Below are 9,278 nucleotides of genomic sequence, written 5' to 3' on the forward strand. Positions count from 1 at the left end.
GTCTGGAGGGCAGAGAGCAGGTGTGTTCTTGCCTCCAGACTGTCTCTAGCAAATCTGTTTTCACAATTTGCGAGGGAAGCTCAAACAGGCTGGGGTGCAGCTGCAGGTCCCCGCTGCCTCTGGGGTGCACCGCAGGGCGTGGACCTTCCAGAGGGGCCTTCCCACGTGGCCATGCTCAAGGAGTGCTCCCACACCCCTCACATGTTGCCGAGAGCCTGGTCACCACGGCTGTCCGGTTGATGGGCTAACCCAAGACCTCAGGAAGAAGGCTGTGTCCTGGAAGAGGGGGCTGTGCGCTCAGGAGGAAGTGGGGAGTGGGGAGGCAGACTGAGATGGGGAGGCTGACCCCAGGGGCCCCAGTGCAGTTGCAGCTCATCAAGGATCGCTGTGCAGCTAAGGGCAAGCCCGCCCTGCCCGCTGCTTCCCCGACACCAGCCAGGAACCCCCGGCGGCAAAACCAGTGGGGGATCCTCAGGCTCTGGCTGTCCCCCTCGTCCCCAGCAGCCTCTGAACTGTTCTTCCTCCAAGAACATCCTCCAGGCAAACGGCGCCTTGGGAGCCCCCAGCACGGCGGGGGCTGAGCTCACCCCCCACCCCACATCCCACGGCGGCTCCAGGACTCGCTCCTGGAGTGAGAGTCTGGGTTCCGGGAGGGTCTGAAGCTGTGAAGGAGGAAAGCAGATGTGATTTGAGAGAAGGGAGGAAATGAAAAATGGGGTGAGTTGGGGATTGCCAGAAAGGAAAAGAGAAACCGGCTGTGTTTGTGACACTGAAGCGCTGTCTGCTCCGAGTATCCACCACTCACCCTTCCTCTTCCTTCAAGCATCTTCTCAGGGACCCTTCTGATGGGCCTGAAGGATGCAGGCAGGTGAGGGGGACTGAGAGCCCCGGGGGTGGGGAGGACTGGCCCCGCTGCCAGCATGGGGCACTCAGAGAGGCGGGCAGCGTCCTGGACTCTGCCAGGCAGCAGCCCCACATCCAGGCTGACCGCAGCCTGTGGGACCCGAGGTCATGGGGATCCTGTACCCCTGTACACGCTGAAGCCCTGTACGGGAACCCTGTACCCCAGGATGCACTGAAGCCCTGTAGGGGTGTGCGTGCGTGGACACGGACCCCACAAGGCTCTCAGCGTGAAACCCCCAAGGCTACCCAGGGGTCACTGGTGGCCAGCAGGAGGTTGCCCCGGGCGTGGCCTGGCTCTCCGGGGGCTCTGAGAGCCTTCGGGAGAGGAAGAGCAGCCACAGGAACATGGTGCGTTTGCTTTTATTCTCAGACTCAGCTTGACCTCAGGGCAGAGTGAGTTTGTTGACGTAAATCTTTGTTAGAAATGTTCTGCACAAATTCAAACTGACGCTGTTGGGGGAGATTGTTGGTTGCCATGGCAACCGGAGAGTGGGTTTTTGCTCAGCTCAGTGGATTTGAGCACACGGTCGGCCGTGCATCTGGCCTCGGGGGCCAGCCCAGAAGCGCCACCAACGCCACCCCCATCCCGCGCTTGGCCCCAACGCCGTGTCCAGGAAGCCGGCAGCCTGAGGCTCCCTGCAGCGCTCACCCTGGAGGCCGGTCCGGCCTGAAACTCCATGTCCCTAGGCCCAACTCAGGCCCAGGGAGGTGGGGTGGGGCATGGTCTCAATCTGACCCCTACCCCCGCTGACCTGTGAACCCATCCACCCTGTGGCTGTCTGGAGCAGCAGCAGCAGCAGGCTGTCTCCTGGCTTCACACAAGCAGGTACCTGACGTCCTCTGGCCATGGGGCCAGGGCCCCAGCCCTCCCGCCCACCTGCCCTCCACCCCGTGCCAGCACCCCCATGGAGAGCTGTGGTCACCCCTTCATTGGAAGTGACTTTCTCTCCAGGGGGGCTGGATAAAGGGCTGAGGGGCTGCCGGAAGGGTGTCGGGGCTGCCCACCCTGTTGGCAACTGGAAGATCTTCCTGCTGGGGAGTCCTGAGCTCACAGAATGTGCCAGACATGCGCCTTCGTGAAGGGAGGCAAAGGCGCAGTGCTGTGAGTCGGCCCGGAGCCCACTGCACTGGAGACTCTTGCTTTCCTGCGAAGAAACCATGCAGGTTTCAGGAGTGAGTGCTCGGTGCCAGCGGGAGGCCTGAGCAGGTGCATGTCTGCTCGGAAGACAGCCTTGGTGCATCAGAAACTGGAAGGGCCCAAGAGTCCGCCAAGCCTGGCTCACGGTCAGATGCAAACTCCAGGAAGCATCGGCTCCACTCACGGACCGCAGAGACACTCAGGGCACGGAGGGGACCTGAGGTGGACCCAGCCCAGCTGCCTGAGGCCCCGTCATAAAGCTCGCCCTCATGACCCATCCTCAGGGGGCCCTCTGGGTCCTCTGAGCGGAGGCCACCATGTCAGGGAGAGGGCATGAGGCTGCCGTGGCTGCTGCGGGCACGGCGCTGGCTCTGTGCTCTGAGCTGGGCCAGCATGGAGCCCGGCCGCTGGGCTGGGGGGGTCACTGGGCTCGTGACCCTCTGTGGGCAGCCTGGGGGCCAGAGCACCGGTAGCCCAAGCCTGAGGAGGGATGGCAGGGAGCTCAGCTCCCCGACCCTCACTAAGCCTAAAGCCTGCAGACGCTGCTCCCAGGGTGGCCTCATCCGGAGGGGCCCCCTGCCCTCACCCAAGCTGACGCTGGGGTTCAGAGCTGGCTGCACTGCGTCCAGGCCCCAAGTGCAGGGTCAGGATGTTAGCAACCAGCCAGGCCCATCTGCCCAAAGAGCCCCCAGAGCACTCCGTGCATCCCCCTGCACCCCTGGGGAGCCTGAGCTCGACCAGCCTTTGCCTTGAAGCCCACGGGCCCTGGCTGGGGCTGAGGCCTGGGCTCAGAGGGGTTCCTCCAGGCTGCCCCCCGCCCTCTGCATCCCTCCAGCACCATCCAGAAGCGACCTCTGCTTCTGCACCCCCTGCTCCGAGGGCGGGGCGGGTCTCCACACTGCGCCCAGGGCGCAAGGACAGAGGGTCATCCCCGGGGCCTCCTCCTAGTGCCCCGCCGGCCTCCTGGACGCCTGGCCCGTGACCTTTCAGTCATCTCGGGGCTGGGGACCCAGCGGCAGTAGCAAGCTGACCTGGGTCCACCTGTTTCCCTTCCCGGCACAGCCTGTGGGTGGAGTTGCAGGTAGACACATGCCCCATGGGGTCCACCTCAACTTGGGGGGATCTGCTCAGAACATCCCTCCAATCCAGGGTGGTCTTCCCACCACCCCCCGTCCCCTTTGTCCAAGACCACCAACCGGGCCTGGGGACCTCCGCTGTGCCCTCCAGCGCCTGCGGGAGCCGCCCCAGGACGCTAGGTGGGCCGGGCATGGGCAGGAGGGTCTCCAGTCAGCGCTGACAGCACCCATTGGGCGGCCGGATGACCCCTCACCCTTCGGGGGTCTCTGTCCCTCAGCTGAAGCTCAGGACCCGTGACGGAGGGGCAGCGGGAACAGCAGGCACCCTGGGGACAGAAGCGCTGGGGATGCACTCAGAGATCCCTGTGACCCTGCCCCCACCTGCTCAGCTTTCTTCTGGGAGCCCTGTCACCAGCTCTAGCTCCGGGCAGGGTCTGGGACCCTGGACTGGGCAGGGGTCTGGGGTCGGGGTCGGGGGCTCTTTCTGCACAGCTGAGGCCCGTCGACAGGGCAGGACCACCTGCTGACTCACGCTGGGATGCACTGTGGGCTCACCCCGCTGTGGCCATCTTTGGATTTGAGAATATTTTAATAGGAGAACTGTGAAAACTCCTCCGAAATCAATTTCCTTGTTCCTATTTGTGTTCCCAGAGCCCTAGAGGGACAGGGGCGTCCTGCCAGAATAACACAGAGCTCCCACCACTACCCCGCCTCCCCCAGGGGGGTGTTTTGATGGGAGCTGTCCTTCTGTTGGCAGCGGCGGCGAAACCGCCGGGTGTCTCTTTAAATCGGCTCTGCGGAGCCTGGGCCGGCGGGCTGGCTGGGAAGAACCATCGCCGCTGCCGCAGGGAGCCGCCGCGCGCGTCAGCGCCTCCCCCGTCCCCATGGTTACGGCTCAGCCTCCGACCGGCCCGTCCCCGGCCGTCGCCCGCCCGCGGGGGCAGGCGCAGCGGCCGCCGGCGATCATCGCGCGGAGTTCGGGAAGCCGCCTGCCGAGAAGGGCGGCCAGCGTGCGCTCCTGGCTCCGGCTCACCCCCGGCAGGCCGGGCCGGCCGGGCTGCGGTCTTGCAATCTGTTGATAACTCCACTCTCCAGCCGGCGCGCTGCCCCTGGGATGGACCGCGGCTCCCCAGACCCGGGAACGCGCCCCGCCTCTCCGCCAGCGGGAAGCACAGGACTGCGGCCACTCCGGTTCTTTTCGGCAAAATAGGTGAGAAGTTGGGCTGCGTTTCTCCAGGGTCCGCGCCGCAGGTGCCCCCGCCACAAGGAGGCAGGGGGACACGGCTGTGGGGGGGCCAGGTCGGAGCCTTCGGCCGCAGCGTCCACTCCCCAGGCCGTCCCCGGGGCATCAGCACCTGCCAGGGGCAGGCTGTGCCTGCTCTTGCAAATGCAGATTCTGAACAACTTTGGGTTCCGCTGACGGAACCCAGCCACCAGGGAAACCGGGCTGTTTGGGGAGATGCCGGCCGCATCCAGGCAGCAGAGGCTTCGCCGGCCGGGGTCTGGCTGCTCGAGGGGGATGGTTGGAGCCTCTTGGCTGAGCTGATAGACATGCTGTACGTGACTCCTGCAGCCTGAGAGTGGACTGACAGTCCTGTGCTGGATGGCGAGCAGAGGCCAATTCTTAAATATGGAGAAGGAAGCGCTCCCGGGGGCACCATCCCTCCAAGGCCCCTGAGGCCCTGGGTCGTCCTCGAGCCTCTGCCTGACCCAGACGCCCAGATCCGGACACTCCAACAGGCTGGCTGGGGCGAGAGAAACCAGAGCGGGGCAGACTCCGGGGGGCGCTGCTGCTGCTGCGCGGAGCGGGGGGCTGCCCAGGGGAGCGGGCATGCGGGATGCGGGGAGGACTCCCGCCACCCGGCCTTCCCTGTCTCCACAGAAGGGGGCGGCCGCTGCCCCCGCACCCACCCTATCGCCGCGGTCGCCCGGGGCTCGACCCCGCGGCCCCTGCGGGGGAGCTTGACCTTCCGGACGGCCATGGAGGCTGGCGGGGAGCAGGGAGCGACATAGGCGGCCGGGCCATTCCACCCCTGCTCACACTTCAGTAACTTCGCTGCGCCCATGGTGAGTACAGGCGGCGGGGCTCAGCACCGCCCCCTCCCCCGGGAAGCGAGCTGCTGCGAGCTCCGCTGGGCGGGGGGCGCCGGCGGGGCCCGGGGGCGGGGCCGGGCGGGCCGCGGGCTGCTGCTCCGCGGCGGCTCACGGAGATCATACTAATTAGCGGCCTGCTGCAATGTTGAATCACTGAGTCAGGCGAGGCGGCGGCCTGCCCCGGCCTTGCCCGCCACCTGTGAAAACCTCTCTGACCCCAAGCTTGGGGGCCCCCGGGGATCGCTGGGGTCCTGCCCTCTCCTGGCCCCAGGCCCTGCGCTCCGCCCTCCCTCCCACCGCAGCCCTTCCCATCGGAAAGTTGGCAAACGCAAGGCAGGGGACGTGGGTGGGCTTCAGCGGCAAGGAGGCCCCTCTCCAGCACAGGGGGCGCGGCTGTCGTGCGGGGGCGCAGCCAGCGTGCGGGGGCTCGGCCTGCAGGCCCAGGGCACTTCCCTGCGGTGGCAGCCGGTTTGGATTCCAGTAAAGGACACACTGTGCCCGCTTGAGATGGGCAGCGGCCGCACGTGCAGAGAATGCCAATGGCCAAGGATGGCACCCCCACGGCCAGGGCTCGGACCCCAAGTCAGGGCTGAGGATGCAGACCAGAGCCTCCACAAGCGGGGGCTGTCCTTGTTCCCTCCCTTCCTGTTTGATCTGAAATGTCCAAACAAGAGCGATGCCTTTTGTTGAAGGTCAGCTTCATCTCGAGGGCTCAGAAGCAGGGAGCGGGCAGCACCTGCCTCTCAAGCGTCTGGCGGCGTGCGCCCCGGGGCCCCCAGCCGGGCCCCCAGCTCTAAGCCAGGCACCTGTTGCCCTGTGGGTGCGCCCCGACATGGCCGTGTTTGAAGCCCCGCCTCCTCCAGTTCAGACCCTCATTCACAGTCTGGGTCCCGTCCTCGGCAGACACAGGCTGGACTGAGCTGCCTGGGGGTGGGGTAGCTCTGCCCCTGGGGCCCCACAGCTGCCGGTCCAGGGGCCCCAGCATCAGGCCCATCTTCACCTTCGTCTCTGACCCTCTCTGACCCGTCAAACTCCTTCTTCGCCGTGAGTCCATCCACACCCTGCCCCCAGCTCCCACCCATGCCACGTGGGCCAGTCTGCGATGGGAGGAGAGCTGGGGCGCCCTTGTCCAGAGAGCTCGGACCTAGTGGCTCGCTGGTTCCAGTCCTAAGAAGTCACATTCACACTGGGGAGCGTTTCTGAAAGGAGCGGCTGCACCCAAGCCTAAGCCTGCGGGTCTGGCGCAAGCATGTTCCCACACGTGTTTGGGAGCCCGTGGGGCAGCTGCTCGAGGGCCCTGGGGGCCGTGGGGAGGAAAGCCGGCTGGCTGGTGGCTCTGGCCCCATGCCCAGGCTGCCCCCTCCAGCCACCTGCTCAGCCCTGGCCCCGGCGGTTGGCTGCCCCGACTCCAGGCCCTGAGTGAGGCTGTGGCCGCGTCTGAACCTCGCTGAGCCCTGAGCGTCTGTAGGCAGGCCTGCTGGAGCCTGTGCCACCTTCTGAGCAAGCTTCCTGTGTGCCCTCGGGGCTGACGGGACGGCAGACACCCCTGGGGGCGGGGGGCCTGCACCCTGCAGCCCGGCCTCCTCGGCCAAGCTGGGCCCCGTTGCCCGCCCTCAGGGCCCTGACCCTCGTCCCGGGGCTAACAGCATCCACCTGCACTGCTGCTCCTGCGATGGCCCCGTCCACACTCCCCTTCGAGCAGCCCCGTGATCCTCACAGTCACCTCTGAGGACAAGGTCTACCAGGGAACAAAGTGACGTGTCTGGAAGGGGAGTGAAGACCGTCCCGGCTGGGTGCTCTGTCCTCCCTGCGTGCGGCGTCTGGCAGTCCCACAGGCATGGCTCTCCGGCCACACCTGTCGCCAGGGACTGGCTAGGTGGCAGGGCTAGCGCATGTGCTTCCCACAGCCCCATGGCTTCACGCGTGGTCGGAGGGTGAGCTCACTGACCCTGGGGCCCGAGCACCTCGGGGACCTGCTCAGCGGCGGCGCCTGGGCTGGCCCAAGGAAAGCCCAGCGCAGCCCCGCTGGCTCTGAGCAGGGTTGACCTTCGCTGGGTCCCACGGGGCCAGGACAGGGTGAGAGGACCCCCAAGGCCAGATACCACTCTGGGGCCCCAATCCACACAGGAGCACCCACATGCCCCCAAGAAGGACAGAAGTAAAACCCCAGAGAGACCAGCAGGGCAGGGGCCAGGAAGCCAGAGCCGAGGAGCAATGGGAGGTAGGGGGCCCCCAGGGTGTCCAGGGGCTCCATCTGGGCCAGGGGGACCCAGCCAGACCTGAGGGGCTCGGGCCCTGGCTCAGCTGACCCGCCTGCCACACCTGCAGCTCCCCAGAGCGCCAGTGGGTCCGTCCTGCCTGCCGTGTCCCCTTAGGGCCAATATATCACCTTCCAACAGCTTAGGCACCTGCCTGCGTCTCAGTGTGTCGCCCCCCGCTGCTTCCCCGTGGTGGGGACCGTTTCACACACGTGACCTCAGTCCGGAAGGAAGCCCGTGGTAGTTCTCAGTGTGTTTTCTTCAGAGTTCCTCGTCGTGCAGCCAGCCCGCACACCCTCAAAAGCTGACGCCACACACCCCTGAGCGTCTCCCCGTCAGGATGGCGTGTGCCCCGAACGAGCAGATGCCTGCCCTTGTGCAGCTGCCCTCCCGGACTCCCTTGGGGAGGAGGGACAGGTCGGCAGAGGAGGGGCCCCAGGGCCCACAGGATTGTCTGGGCTGGGACAACGCCAGGTTCCAGCTGCCCACGGGCCCAGCCTGGACGTCTGAGTGCACAGGATGGACGCCCAGAGACAGTCTGACCCGCAGCCCGGAGAGGCCACTTCACCTCGTGTGATCAGACGGGCGACGCCTGAGCTGGCGGCTTCCTCCTGTCTTCTTATCTTTCTCCACATCCTGGTGTGTGACTGCGGAACGTACCAGAGAGGACACAGCGAAGAAAATCACAGGAAGAGGGAAATGAAAGGGAAATGCGAGCCAGACCACAGGGACAGCTGCCCCAGGACCACCGCTCAGAGCCTGCGGGTGCCACGGGGCAGCGGAGCCCAGGGCCTCAGGACAAGACACAGCCCACCGTGGCCTTGGCACACCCCACTGACACACCCTGCCGTGGCCTCGACTGGCCGTCCTGTGGGCAAAGATGTGAGTGGGATGGTGAGCCCTGGCCCCGCAGCTGGGGCAGGCCCTGCCTCGTCCGTGCGAAGGCCGGGGTTGCTTCGCCTCCCTTCCTCCCTGGGTTCTCTGGATATCTCTTGGCCCGGAGGCCCACGCTCCATCCTTGGTCACTGGTCCCAGCACACGGCTGCCCCACAGCCTCCGCGGGCCTTTCCCATCGGGTGCCATCTGACCAGGTGCTGGACCATCATAAGGGTTTTGCTGGTGGAATGCCTGCAGAGTGGATTCTTCCGAGAGGCACTTGTACATGAGTGAACTTTAAAATATAAAATGTATCGCCATTTGCATTACCTAGTTTGAATTTTAAATGTCACCTCTAAAAATGTAGAAAGCACTGTTGACAAGTCTGATTTGGAGAAGGAAACGGAAACAGGAGGCCAAGTGGAATCGAATCTCTGTCTCTCCCGAAGCATATTCTGTGGGTGCCACTGCTGGCGGCTGAAGACCTCCCACCACCACACAAGGCCTCAACCTGGGCCTGCGGATGGAAAGGAGGTGTTGCGAAGGCAGGGTGACCCCGGGGCTGCTCCACGGCCGCATGGGCGTCGTGCCCAGGAAACGCCTTTTTGTCCAGAACCGATGCTCCCAGATGGTTTCCTGCTGCAGGAGAAGCACTCCCGGCTCTTCCTAGGCACAGCAGAAAGGGGTCTCCCCGTGTGGACAGAACCTGGCAGCTCGCATGCGCTGGAGGGCAGCTCTCCACCACGGGTTCAGGCCCTGCACAGGCTCCCCCTTCGCAGCCCAGCTGGGCCAGCGTTCCACAGACGCAGTCGTCAGGCCACCTCATGGACACTGCACCCAGAAGCACACGCTTGCTTTGCTCAACCGCCCCCGCCCCCGTGTCCCTGACCCCCCAGACAAGAGTCGGAGGTCTGACCTCCGTCTTGAGGGGTA

General features: G+C 65.5%; 1 protein-coding gene across 1 annotated transcript; it reads left to right on the forward strand.

The window, feature by feature from the left end:
- Positions 1-3,737: 3,737 nt before the first annotated feature.
- On the forward strand, positions 3,738-5,179 carry LOC148776054 (uncharacterized). Its single transcript, XM_088842452.1, has 2 exons — positions 3,738-4,327; positions 5,000-5,179. The coding sequence occupies exons 1-2, from the start codon at positions 3,850-3,852 to the stop codon at positions 5,128-5,130; spliced, it is 609 nt and encodes a 202-aa protein (XP_088698578.1). The 5' UTR covers positions 3,738-3,849; the 3' UTR covers positions 5,131-5,179.
- Positions 5,180-9,278: the final 4,099 nt, after the last annotated feature.

The sequence above is a fragment of the Moschus berezovskii genome, chromosome 12, assembly GCF_049115385.1.
Source record: "Moschus berezovskii isolate FMDL1 chromosome 12, NW_MosBer_1.0, whole genome shotgun sequence".
In the NCBI taxonomy this organism is placed as follows: Eukaryota; Metazoa; Chordata; class Mammalia; order Artiodactyla; family Moschidae; genus Moschus; species Moschus berezovskii.

Coding starts and splice junctions, on each gene's coding strand:
- LOC148776054 (XM_088842452.1), top strand. CDS start 3,850: ATGGGAGCTGTCCTTCTGTTGGCAGCGGCGGCGAAACCGCCGGGTGTC. Junction 4,328..4,999: donor GGTTCTTTTCGGCAAAATAG/GTGAGAAGTTGG, acceptor CTGTCTCCACAG/AAGGGGGCGGCCGCTGCCCC.